Raw genomic sequence first — 13,811 nt, 5'->3', positions numbered from 1 at the left:
CCTCGAGTCCTTGTCACCCTTGTGCCCCTGCGCCACGACGACCTCACGTAAGTCTTATTCTATCTGTTTTCTGGTGTATACAATTATGTATACATTATTGTATGTGCGCACACGTGTGTGTGTGTGTGTGCGGGTGTTGTTGCTTTGTTGGTGAAGAGGGTCAAGGTCAACCAAGGTCAAATGACAATAAATGTGGAATGGGTGAAACATATATAACAATATCTCTATAACATAAAGTGTAAGTAAAATTTTAATAACATTTATTTTGCATTTTTTCTAAACGACATGTGTATGAGCGTGTTTTTTATATATAATGTTGTTACCTATGACTTGCACCAACCCACACTATACAACATTGTAGGACTCTAGCTGTCCCCAGCTGTGTCCGTACGAAAGCGCTACAGGCAGCGGCAGAGAGCGCGGCAGGCCGCACGCCGCGCCGCTGCTCTCCATGGCTTCTTTTATAATACCTGTATTATTATGATATTGTAATTTACTAAGATTTGTATTACCAAACTCTAAGACAACTATTTAAATAAATATTATTTACCTGCTACTATGTTGTAATGTTCACAAAACACTTATCACAGACCAAAACTATCTGTATCGACAATGAAATTGTCTAGAAAAGGTAAATGATTCAAATACACGAACTAAAAATACTTACCAGCCGCTGTATCCAGATCTTCTTCCGCCACTTCCCATAACAATTCATCATGTATTTGCAACAGCAGACGGCAATTGATGGGTGGATGTGCATTTCGAACCTGTTCCCAGCACATTGCCATTGCTGTCTTGCATATATCTGCTGCTGTACCTGAGGGATATTTTTACTTACCCTTACTACAGATGTGTGGTTTAAACCTTTTTTGAAAATGATTACCTATAACTGTATTTTAGTTTTTAGTATTCATAATATTTCCTTCCGTGAAGTAGGAATTGAGTCTACATCGGTCACGTTTACTTTTGTTTTATTATACAGTCTTAATCAAGGGCGTAGGGATAGGGGACGGGACCCGAGTTGTCTCTATAAGATTAAATAATGTTCATCTAAAGAATATTAGTGTAGAGACTAGGACTGTAGAGCAATAAAAGTATTATTTTAAAATATTTTTATGACACACAATAAGTGTCCACTCACCCTGTATCACGAAGTTGACGGCCTGTCGCTGCGCGCGCGCACTGTCGTCGCTGGACTCGCTGGCGGTGGGTAGGACGCGCGCGCGCCCGCTGCCAGTCGCCACGCGGCCGCCGGCGCGCGTGCACTTCTCTATCACAGACTGCGTGAATGTCCTGAGGCAGGGGTATGTTCCTGGGATAAAGAGTATAATATTTTTTTATAACTTTTAATATTTGCAACTGGAAATAAAGAATATTTGTAATATTAATTACTTATGTTATCGTAGACATTGAACTGAAGAGTGTGTTTAATTGAGAAAAAAATAGATATGCTATACCTAATTTTATAATAAAAAGGATGCTAGTAAAGAACAAACAATAAATTTTGCTGAATTTGAAATTGTAATATCAATTGCTGTAAAAAATGTATGTTACAAATTATAATCACAAGAAAAGAAAAATAATACATTACTGTTAAAGCTCGTCATAATGGAGAGCACCTGGTCGTAGCCAAGGTTGAGTATCTCCATGAGCTTCCTGGTGCCGGCGCCGTACAGACTCGCGTATAGTAAACGTTTTGTTTTATCACGATCTTCACTTGACACTTCACTTTCTGGTTTCTTTAACCTGTTGATAATATTACAACTAGAATTTTCTTTTTCATCAGCATTGCACATTTTCAGCATAGCCAAATATGTAAGTCAGCGCTTTGTTTTTATCAGAATGAATAAGCATAGATGATCCTCATACCAATTAGCAGCTAGTTCCACAAACAGATCGCGTGCAGTCCCAGAGGTCTGGGACAGTGCGGACAGTAGTCCCTCATCAGCGGCGGCGAGTGCGAACACTCTGCACTCCATATGCTGAAAGTCGGCCGCTAGGAGGCAGCGGCCCTCGCGCGCCGTGTATATCGAACGGAAGTTTAGTGTTGGTTTTTCTGCAGAAGTAACTGCGAACGAATGAAAATATTTTAAATATCATTTCTCGACTGATTTTCGAAAAGACAAACATTATGGTAATAGTCAGTATATCAGTTACTACCCCACTGTAACACGATGGCTTCTGACACAAAAATAATTAATATACGAAATAAATAAATCTTCATTCAATTTAATAGTTAAAGGTTAAAAAATGAAAATGCTATGCTATCAAAACAATAAAAAAGAACTAAGTATAAGTATTACCTACCGTCACAATGATCAGGAAAGAGCGTAAGTGTAAAGGGTGTTTTAGGTATCGCCTGCAGGTTTGGGTTGTTGCACGCGATACGCCCCGTCGCCGCTGCTGTTTGCTCCCTGTATATATTTATATTATGTTACGAGACTCGTTCCCCGTAGTACGCATTGACACAAGCGTATGATTGTAAACGCGGCGAGTGTGGATTCGATTCCCAGTCGAGAAAATAAATTATCATTTAAAATCGTGTAAATTTTTTACTCTGATAACAAGGCAAAGCGTGACTTTGAGTGCGCAGTGCGAAAGTGGGGATCTAAATATCTTGACACTAGGTTCCCCCTGTCTACTATTTTTGCAAAATAATGCGTGAAACTGAAAAATAAATTTTCTACAATAAGTAAATAGTTTCAGAATTATCCATTCATTACGAATAAACAAACTGCGCATGAAAATCGGCAACTCCACAAAATACAAAACATACTGCATTATAAATAAACTAGTGGACCCGGACGCGGCTACGCCTGCTTAAACTATAAGAATATTGATTCAATATATTATTTTCAGTTTTAAATTGAAGTTTTGATTTGATTGATTTTAGAATTGAAATGAACCAACATAAGAAATAAAAGTAAATAAAGGATATTCTTAATATTAGAAAAAGTACTTAAAAACGACCTAAAAGGATAATTTTGGCCAGCAATATCAAATAAAATAAGAAGAGAACCAAAGTGTATTTTAAATTAGTTATAAACGACAAATAAAAATGTATGAAAATTTATAAAACCGTCAACGTCATCTGCCCGTTCGCGTCGGTCATACTATACCACTCGTAGGTCATTTCGAATCAGTGACATCTCCTTAATTATTTATTAGAACGTTATACAGTAAACTATAATTTCAATCTAGATAAAATGCTATTATATTTATTTTCATAAGGATGAATATCAAAATGACGTGGTTGCCTAGCGACGCGACGGTTGTTATTAACATGGCGGAATAAATTGCATGTCAAATTAAAAAGTATATTAAAATATTGGTATATATCGAAAATATTACAAATATGAGAAAAAAAAGTATCCTATGTTCATCCCGAGACCCGCAAGAGCACAGAGTTACTTTCGAATTTATAATATAGGTATGGATATGTGTTATGTAATGTTATATAGCCTATAGCACTTCTGAAGAATGCAGTTTTCATACAAAACAAAAACATAGTAAATTGGACCAGTAGATCCAGAGATCTTAGCGTTCAAACAAACAAACAAACTCTTCCGCTTTATTATATTAGTATAGATAGGAGTACCAAGTGGGATAAACGACGCCGTCTCTGACGTGGTGCGCGATGCCGCTCAGGAACGTGGCGTGCGCCTTGTGCAGGTGCCGGTACTGCAGGATCAGCCGCGGCAGCGGGTGCACTTCTTGTAGAGACCGGAGCTGCGATACAGAGTGCAGTATACAGTTCTACCTGCTAGTGGTAGCTTAGTACATTATTTTTATCTGCCCACAAAAACAACAAATGCCTATCTACAAATATAAAACAGTACTTAATCGTATAAAACTCACCATAGCCTCACACGTGGATTTGGCACCTGTAGTGACAGTTTCCCGTATTTTAACATTACATTTCGCATCTAACCGTAGTTCTTCATACAAAAGAGATCTAACTTGTAAGGTGGAGAGTATTTGGAACGGTCTCCCTGCTGCCGCATGGCATTGAGCCTCGACTTCCTTCATGCGGGTCAAGAGTTTGGATTCCATTGATTTTAGCTTGTCTGTGTCGATTTTTACACCGAGGAGTTCCATATCTGTTATGGTAGTAGTAATATTTTGATTATGCATTTACAATTTTTAAAAAATAACTGATTTAGAATGGTGGCCGTTTAATGAGGCCATGTGTTAAATTTCTATATATACGACATAAATTCTCTACAATGCATAGGAAATGGGTGACAAAATAAGATACACACAAAATCACATCAAGCCACCAATTGGGACTAGTCGTGACGCAGGGGCAATCAAAACACAATACCTTCCAAATTCAGTGGAAAGTGAGAAACAAGAGTGTCTTAATGGGAACGAAATATCTTAACACTGAGTGTCTAGACTCCTTCTACCTACTCTGCTATGCGCGGGATACAGTGTGAAACTAAAACAAATCATATCAAATACCTACCTGATATTATCGGCACAATTCGCATTTCAATATCACTGAATACCTTCCACAGGCCATGTTCCTTTAAGCCAGCTTTCAACCTATCACCACATTCACTCAACGCTGTCATGTACCAACAAGTCTTTTGCAAGCCGCAGTTTGTGGCTATCGTGTAAGAGGGAGTGCAATTTAAAAACTTTTGTAATTCGGTGAAGCTTCCTGGTGTTTTATCGGGATTTAATAAATTCGCGCCTATCTGGAATTATTTTTTGTTTTTAATTAAGTACCAAAAATATGAATCCATCGTAGTGGGATGATTCTCCTGATTATAAGGTTAGCGTTGTGAATTTATTATAATGTAAAGTTATTTTTATTAGTATTTTATTGTTAAACTTTATTAGAATTATTGTAGCATAATTCTAATAAAGTTGTTAATTTCATTTTTAGTTGTCTTAAATTTAAATAATATTGTGAAGTCAATTACATAATTTTGTTATAATTGTACTTGTCAACATAGTTGCTGATTTGACTAATAATATAAAAGGCTTGGAATTGGTAGTCGGCAAATTTCTTTTCACAGGCAGCCACACAGTGACAGAGTACCCTCTTCCCTACCCACCCGGTGTCGCTGTAAAGGCCAATAGGGCTAACAGCATCAACCTCAAAACCGAAAAAAAAAAATAGTCGGCATTCATTCCTTGCCTGTGCCTCGACGAATACACTTACTTTACGGCACAGTGGTATAAATTAATAAAGTGTTGGAACCGAAGGGTTGTTTTTATTATTAACCTGAAGAATCTTTTAATAAATATTTGCCCGAACTATAAATGGGTCCTAAAACTTTGCGGAACTTGAGATATGGTATAGAGTGTCTTGACACTAGGTTCTCTTTAAAGTGGTTTAGGTTTAAAAAATATGGCATCGTGGCGCAGGGGCACAAGCGTGTGACTGACGGCTGTTACTTGTGGGTACAATTTCCACTAGGGGGAATGAATTATTCATATTAATTATACATTAATATTTTCATTTATTTTATTTATTATTATTTTTTATTTTTTTTAAATCTCTTCGAAGATGAAGGTAATGAAAAACTAAGCACGGGCCTAGGCCAAGTGCATAGTTAGAATAAAGAAAATATGTGTTAATTTATTAATGTACTACTAATTTGGGGTGGCAGGGTTCAAATTTGAGACAAAAATTTACGAACTATTCGGCAAGTGTTTAAAATTACTGCTTTCTGTAAAAGAGTGTATGTGAAAGGTGACATTTGAAGTGTATTAAGGCTTTGGTGCAAAGCGTAAGGTATAACGCCCGTGGTAGACAGAACTATAGGAATTGTTTTTGTTGTGGTAACTTTCCACTGTGTCTTGACTTGACTCGCTATTGAGCGAGATCTGTATACTTAGTTATTTTCTCAGTATATGTTGAATCTAAATTGTGTGTGTTACAAATAGAAATATCAATAAAATAAACAGAATTACGAGTTTTGTCAAAAATTGTAATGTACGGTCGGTTATAATGTATCGTTTTATCGGTTACTATTGTCCTATCCCAGTATATTCTATAGTTATCGTTTTCTCAAACTTGTTGTGGTTGATATTTATAATACGGTACTTTTTCAGTTATGAAATTGTATTGTAACGCTAGATTTTGATGTATAATGGCCGCTACTTGGTCGTGACGGTGTTTATAGTCGCTCTGGGCTATAGACTTACAAGCGCCGGTTATATGCTGTATTGTTTCTGAACTACTGTGGCAATGCCTGCAGATATCTAAAATGTTTGGTTTTCGGATTATATATTACTATTGGCGGCTTTAATTTTCGCCACTCAACACCAAATGCCTCTAGAATTCGGCGGAAAGTGGGAAATGGAAGTGTCTTAATGGGAACGGAATCTTTCATTAGGGCCCCTTTGCCTACCCTGCTATGTGGGGGATACAACATGAAGCTAAAAAATAAACTAAAATTAGCTTACCTTCATATCAAAAATATTGAAATTGTTTAAAGTTATTCCAAAATGGCGAACAAGAAATATTAGTGCCGCTTTAACATCATAACCTATTAATGAATTGGTTTTCATAATAGAGTTAAGACAGTCACTGGAATAAATATAATTAATTTATTTTAAAATATATAAACTTAAATAGTGAAAAGATATTGGTAAAGTTGTTTTAATCCATGATAGTTATCTAAGCTTTTGCTGCTTACTTATGCTTTGGTTTGTTTGACAAGTTTCTGTAAGCAACGATAGCGAGTTCGATTTCTAATCGAAGACGTGTAGAAAATAGAAATAGATATTTCATTTATGTGCATATACATATATTTATTTCCTACACGTGGTGGAGCAAAGTACATCCACAGAATTTTCTTATTTCACCAACTACTATAGCAATATGACTGAGACTGAGAAGAATTTAACTTACTTGAGACAATTCATATTTTTCTTGAAATAAAAATATGTGTCACTAAATTGTATCATAACTCCTTCAGGGACACAAGAATCGTCAGTATGTTGACTGTTCAATTGGCAAAATCCATTGCTATGTTAAAAAAAAATCAAAAGATGGCATAAAGTTCTTATTATATTTATATTTTTACAATGTCATTAATGTTTAAAACCTAAATTTCAACTAACAACATATATTATACCTCACCTATAAACTAAAATTGCAACAATTTCACCATTTGCAATGCCTTCTAAATCACGCTTAATTAATTCAAAATTATTATCATCTACTATATTGACAGCATAAGTCACATCTCTAACTGGTATTTGAGATTTTACTGGTGCCACAAATTTTGAGTTTTTCTTCTCTCTCAGCTTATTCAAAGGTTTCTTATCAACATTTTTGATATTATTATCTTTAGAATTATTATTTTCTTTATCAAAACAATCACTTTCAGTTGTTATGTTATTATGATCTGTATTAGGTTTACAAAATTTCATGATGCCATCTTTGTTAGCGAGCTGTGCTTGAATTGTACGCTTTTGTTTCTTAGTCTTATTAGAGACGGTATTTTCATTTCTTGTTCTATTGTAAAAATTTAAATTTGGTACAGTATCGCTTTGATGTTCTTCTAGAACATCTTCCGCCACTATATTCGCAGGATCAATATTATCAAGCCAATTTTTAACTGTCTTTGTATATCTTTCTTTTCGAAATGATTGTTTATTTGGTTCAAATATTTTTAGTTTCTTCGAAACTCTACTCTTTAAAGATGGTTTCCGTTTTCTATTAACATCTTTGCTCTTATCACAATTATCAACAACCTCTCGAACATCTTCATCCATATTTAAAACGTCTATCGGTATTTGTTGATTAATATTTTTTGTACCTGTACCGTGTACAAATTCTTTTTTAGTACCAATACTTTCTTCAGAGTCATCGTCGTCCTCAAATATTTCAGCTTCAAAAAAATCATTCCAGGATAGAACCTTCTTTGGTTCTTGTGTAACATCTTTTAGTGTTATTTTTTTACTTAACATATTATATGTTAATTCTGGAGACCATTCCAAGTTGTCATTAGATATCATTACACCTACGTCTTTAAAATTATCATCTAAATTTATATTAGGCAAAGACTTAAGTAAATCTACAGATGTGGATATTGACGGTTGGTCATTGTTTTTATTTTCGGAATTTGTTATTTGACTGCCCATTACATTTTCACTTACAGGTAAATTATTCGTATTATCTATATGATTATCGGTATCATTAAATCTGAAATGTTTTATATTTATATTATTTTATTCAGCTTCACGATGTATCTCCCATGTAGGTAGAAGTGTATGCAGGAGGATAGTATTAAGAGTTAGGACACTCCGCTCGCCACTTACCGTAGAGCGAAAAAATGAAACTATCATTTTCTCGAGTGGGATTCCAACCCACAACCTGCGGAGTCACACATGGCACACTTACAGTCACATTCTTGTGCCACGACTGGTCAAAGTTATTAAGATTATTAAAAAGTTATTGATCTTATATGTAATCATTATATATCGCTTAAATATATATCTACTAAAAACAGAGTCAATAGGTATTTATTAGGCAAGCGTGCATCACCGTAGATCGCATCAACGCTCACCAGACTTGATGCGGTCAAACGCAATCAAATTCAATATAAAAAAAAACTAAAAAGATTACATCAATCACACAACACTACAAAATATTAAATTTAGTGAGTAAAAAAGCTGAGATATTTACATTATTACTTTTTTGTTTTTGTTGCGGGCGGGTTGATTAATATATTTACTAGCTCTCATTTCTTTATCTAAAAAAAATAACAGTCATAATCAATGTTTTTAAAATGCAGAGAAATAAACTTAATAGTATACATATTGATATTCTCATTTACAAAGTGTTACCCATTTTTATGCTAAGCAAGGAAGTCATAACTTTTTGTCCAAATGGGGACAGCAGTTTTTCATATTTGCTTATTAGTAATTTATGACGATTTAAATATATATTTTTGTCCATTTTCGTTTGTTAATGAATTGAATAATCTAAAATAGAAATCCGAATTAGCGGAAAAACTAGTTTAAAAAATGGTGATAATAAAAGGTTTATGACATTTAAAATATAGATTAAAAAGTTGATAGGAAAAGCCAGTGAAAGAAAAGGATTTGTTTTTTTATAGCATTTTGAAACAGTAAATTGTTCATCGATCATCCAGGTCAATGAATGTTAGTGCTTGAATTAAATTTTATTACGTCTGATCAAATTACTTGTGTTTTTAATTTAGTACACATCATATTTTATATCTCTTTTACACATCATATTTTATATATCACTTCTAATGTTTAAAAATAATCTACCAGAAAATAATCAAACAAAAGATGCTTAACATCAGTATATTGTGATATATGATAGTTATTAAAATATACAATCATCGATCTTTTATTTCGACATCTTTACAAAAGATTATAATGGCAACCCTAATTCTTCTAATCAACCATAAGTCAACTGTCAAAGTCATTAAAATCACAAAAACATCTAAATTATGTATAAAGAGGAAAATACATTTAAATTGTTCTGAAAGGCACAAATAAAATTAACTAATGTGTGCACACGTGTAATGATGGCATTAAATTTAGAGAGCTGCGACAGCTTGCCCCCAGATGAAGAGCCTAAACTGAAATATGATCGTATGGGTAATGACGTTCAAAATATACTTTTAAAAGACGCTGTAAGCTGTATTTGCGTGCATACAAAATTTATTTGCCTTGGAACACAATGGGGAGTGATACACTTACTAGATCATGAAGGAAACACAGTGCCTATATCTCAAGATAATAACCAAAAGGACTTGCAAGCTCATGCCATTGCAGTAAATAAAATCTCAGTGGATCTTAATGGGGACTATATTGCCAGTTGCTCTGATGACGGCAAAGTATTAGTGTATGGCCTCTACACAGATGATAATACTCATAATTTGACATTGGGTAGAGTAGTGAAATCAATTGCTTTGGACCCTTTTTACTTTAAATCTGGCTCTGGAAGAAGGTTCCTTACAGGTAGATCTCTATGTTTGCAGTTTTTTATGCTACAAATCCATTGTCGAAAAAAGCAAATATATTACTTGTTCTATAAAATAATTAATTGAATGATTAATCATTAAATCTTTATTTTTATAATATATATATTTTTAAATAGTATTAAATTTGTATTTTAAAGTATAATGACTATATAGATGATTGATGGTGGTTAATCTAAAAATAATAGTTTCATGCTTTCCACTGCTTAGTAGGGACTTTCTGCCCAAATTCAAGACATTGTATGGTGTGTAGTGGAACTCAAAACCACACTTTATCTTGCCAGAGGATTGAATCTATAACCATTATGTTTATAGTCAGATAATAATGACCTCATTATAATATATTATTATGGTAATAAATGTAAATTGTATGAATTTATTAACAGAAAATAAAATTTTATTTAGTATTTAAAACATAAAGTATAATTTTCAGATTTTGGAAATGTTTCTATTTATATTTACCAAGTAAAATTAACATTAAAGTAATATATCGTAAAAATTAATTATCAAAAATAATATTTAAGAAAATATTCTTGAATTAAAACACTAATGGACCTCAAAAGTTACATTTATTTATTTTACTACTAGCAGGACTAGTAGTAAAATTAACAAACAACTTTTATAATATTGTTTCCTAAGATATAATATGCACAGTCTGTTCCTCACTTTTTGAAGCTGGGCTTTTCTGAAGTCAGGTTAACTTAAAAAATGAAAATTCTTTTAGGATATAAAACACTCATTTAAAACATTTTGCTGCAATCTATTTTTGTGGCAAAAAAGGATGTTTCTTCAGTTTAATATTAAAAACATTTTTTTTGCTTAAAATACCCATTTTATATACAGTAATCTTAATCAGCGCATCAAAATACAAATAGTATGGTCAACAAGTTGCCACCCTGAAGTTAGACTTACTGAACTTTTGTGTATTGTTTATTTCAATAGGTAATTATGAAAACTGGGAAAATCTTATGATCATTGGATTTTTAAGTCATGTGAGTTTTATTCAGACATTGGCAATATATTTTACTCTTGTTTAGAAAGTTACAAAAACAAGATGATAAGACACTTTATATAGACTTAGCCTTTTTAATGTAAAACTAAATAAAAATAATACAATTTTTACTTTCTTTGCAGGTGATAACAAACTTATTCTCTATGAGAAAACATTCCTGAACCGTCTGCGCAGTACAGTCCTTTGTGAGTGTGAAGGTTATGTTCAAGCAATAGCGTGGCATGACAGATTCATCGCATGGGCCAGCGAAGTAGGTGTGCGCGTTTACGACCTCGTAGCAAGATGTTCGTTAGGCTTAATTCAATGGGAAAGAAATCCTAATAGGTCCATTGAAGATTTTCGGTGCAATCTTCTTTGGTCTGCCCCAAAGACCCTTATGATTGGTTGGGTAGACACTATAAGAATATGCGTAATACGTAAGAGAAGTCAAATCGAATTGCAAACTCGTGACGTCACCGAATATCTCGTAGATCCAATTCACACCTTTCAAACTGACTACTATATTAGTGGACTTGGACCTTTGGATGATCAATTAGTAATACTTGGTGTTCCAAAAGAGAATGATACTGAAACTCACAAAGCGCAAAGGCCTGTGATCTCAGTCGCAGATTACAAAGATTGTGAGTTTTGCGAAGTATCAACAGATAGTCTTAATATAAGAGGTTACGAGGAATACAATTGTAATGACTACTACTTAGATATGATTATTGAAGAAAATAGGTTCTTCATAGTATCTCCCAAGGATATAGTAGTAGCAAGTCCTTACAATATCGATGACAGAGTGGATTGGTTAACGAAGCATGGAAGATTTGAAAAGGCTATCTCAGTTCTCGAAGAAGTTGGTGGTAAAACATCGAAACATTCGGTAGTTGAAGTAGGAGTCCAGTATTTGGACCATTTATTATCAGAACACCTTTTCGAAGAAGCCGCTATTCTTTGCGCTAGGATATGCAGGAATGATAAAGTGTTGTGGGAAAATCAAATTCTAAAATTCTTAGCGGTTAAACAGCTCCGTGCCATAAGTCCATATGTACCAAGAAACCCAGACCAAGTTCTCAATTCTCAAATATATGAACAAATTTTTTGTGAGTACTTGGAAGTAGACGCACAAGGTTTCCTAAAACTGGTGCAGGAATGGAATCCTTCATTATACAAAACAGGTGTTATTGTCAACAAAGTTTTGGAACATTTGTTTACTACTGAAGTCGATAAAAATGTTTATTTGGAAGCCTTAGCTTTACTTTATTGTTATCAAAAGAAATACGATAAAGCATTGACCACATATTTAGCTTTACAACATAATGACGTGTTTACATTAATTACGAAATACAACATGTACTCGATGATACATGACAAAATACTCGATTTGATGACCCTTGACTGTGAAAAAGCCATCTCGGTACTTCTAAACGACAAGACTAAAGTACCCGTTGAAGTTGTAGAGAAACAGCTCAAAAATAACGACGAATTTTTATACATGTATTTGGATGCCTACAGCAAAGTTGAACCAAATGGCAAATATCACGGAAAACTTGTTAGGCTTTACGCCAAATTTAATCGAAGTAAACTGCTACCGTTCCTAAAGTGTAGTGATAACTATCCTATACAAGAAGCTCTAGATGTCTGTCAGAGTAACGAATTTTACCCCGAAATGGTGTTTTTGTTGGGTCGCATGGGAAACACAAGGGAGGCGCTACAAATAATAATAGAAAAACTCAACGATATAAACCAAGCAATTAACTTTTGCCAAGAACACAACGACAAGGAATTGTGGACTGATCTTATTAAACAAACTGTCGATAAGCCAGAATGTGTCACGCTACTGCTCAAAAGGATCGGCAACTACGTGGATCCTCGGATGCTCATACAGAATATACAATCCGGCTGCGAAATAAAAGATTTAAAGGAATCCTTAGGGAAGATGATGTGCGACTATCACTTGCAGATGTCTGTTCAGGACGCGTGCAAAGTGATTACTCTAAGAAACTACTTCGACCTCCACGAGAAGCTCATTATCAACCAGCAGAGAGGAATATCGGTCACAGACGAGTTTTTGTGCAGTGTGTGCCAAGGACGCATTATTATTCGAGATCTTTCCAACGCGTCAGACTTAATAGTATATAACTGCCGACATTCTTTCCACATAGAGTGTCTGCCCGACGGCGTCCAGTGCGATCACTGCAGCGTCTGCAGCGCGGTCAAGATGTGACCCTCGAGCTCAACTAGATAGGACTGTATATACGAAATATTAGTATTACGTGAGGTCGATGCCTTACCCCAATAACGTCAATGTTAATCAAAGTAGTTTATTAATAATGTTATCAGTATGGTGCTTTTGTAATGAGGTGGCGTGAATAAATTTTCCTCATGTTGCAATTTACGTAATTAACCTAGATAAACACTTTTACACAATATAGTAATGTCCAAATGTTTTATTTATTTTAACCACTTTCAATAAATATTTATGTATATAAATAGATTTTTTAATGCATCATGGCTTATTGAACATTGAATTGTTTTCCATTAAAAATTATCCGTCTGGTTAACACAAACGATAATTTATTCTAAAGAGTATTAACTAATTTGCAATATGCCTACGCATAAACAAAAGCGATAGTTATGGTTTCGATTTCTACTTAAAATAAAAATTAGGCTCGGCGCTCAACACCAGCGGTGCCAGATCTTGTCACGGGGGAGCTTCACGCTTTATCCCGCACACCGCAGTCCGCAACAGAGGAAACCTACTGTTAAGGCACTCCGTTCCCCACTTTCCACCAAATTCTGGTGACATTACATGTTGAATGGCGGACCTCAAC

General features: G+C 34.4%; 2 protein-coding genes across 2 annotated transcripts; one reads left to right on the top strand and one right to left on the bottom strand.

Annotated features, from left to right (window-relative positions):
• Nucleotides 1–25: 25 nt before the first annotated feature.
• Nucleotides 26–9,388, bottom strand: LOC146531157 (uncharacterized). The gene is made up of 14 exons (XM_085198653.1): nucleotides 8,815–9,388; nucleotides 8,654–8,720; nucleotides 7,103–8,170; nucleotides 6,872–6,988; nucleotides 6,424–6,547; nucleotides 4,469–4,703; nucleotides 3,859–4,100; nucleotides 3,599–3,729; nucleotides 2,308–2,414; nucleotides 1,870–2,068; nucleotides 1,592–1,746; nucleotides 1,142–1,312; nucleotides 668–817; nucleotides 26–470 (listed from the first exon to the last, which is right to left on the bottom strand). The coding sequence occupies exons 1-14, from the start codon at nucleotides 8,924–8,926 to the stop codon at nucleotides 346–348; spliced, it is 3,003 nt and encodes a 1,000-aa protein (XP_085054779.1). The 5' UTR covers nucleotides 8,927–9,388; the 3' UTR covers nucleotides 26–345.
• A 15-nt stretch (nucleotides 9,389–9,403) lies between these two features.
• Nucleotides 9,404–13,470, top strand: lt (vacuolar protein sorting-associated protein light). Its single transcript, XM_085198654.1, has 2 exons — nucleotides 9,404–9,963; nucleotides 11,118–13,470. The coding sequence occupies exons 1-2, from the start codon at nucleotides 9,525–9,527 to the stop codon at nucleotides 13,202–13,204; spliced, it is 2,526 nt and encodes an 841-aa protein (XP_085054780.1). The 5' UTR covers nucleotides 9,404–9,524; the 3' UTR covers nucleotides 13,205–13,470.
• The last annotated feature ends 341 nt before the right edge of the window (nucleotides 13,471–13,811 follow it).

The sequence above is a fragment of the Heliconius melpomene genome, chromosome 15 (genome assembly GCF_056956725.1).
Source record: "Heliconius melpomene rosina isolate 202511_hmr_F chromosome 15, ASM5695672v1, whole genome shotgun sequence".
NCBI classification, from domain to species: domain Eukaryota; kingdom Metazoa; phylum Arthropoda; class Insecta; order Lepidoptera; family Nymphalidae; genus Heliconius; species Heliconius melpomene.
Note: the sequence above shows the minus strand (reverse complement) of the source record. Positions and strands in the feature narration are given on the sequence as shown.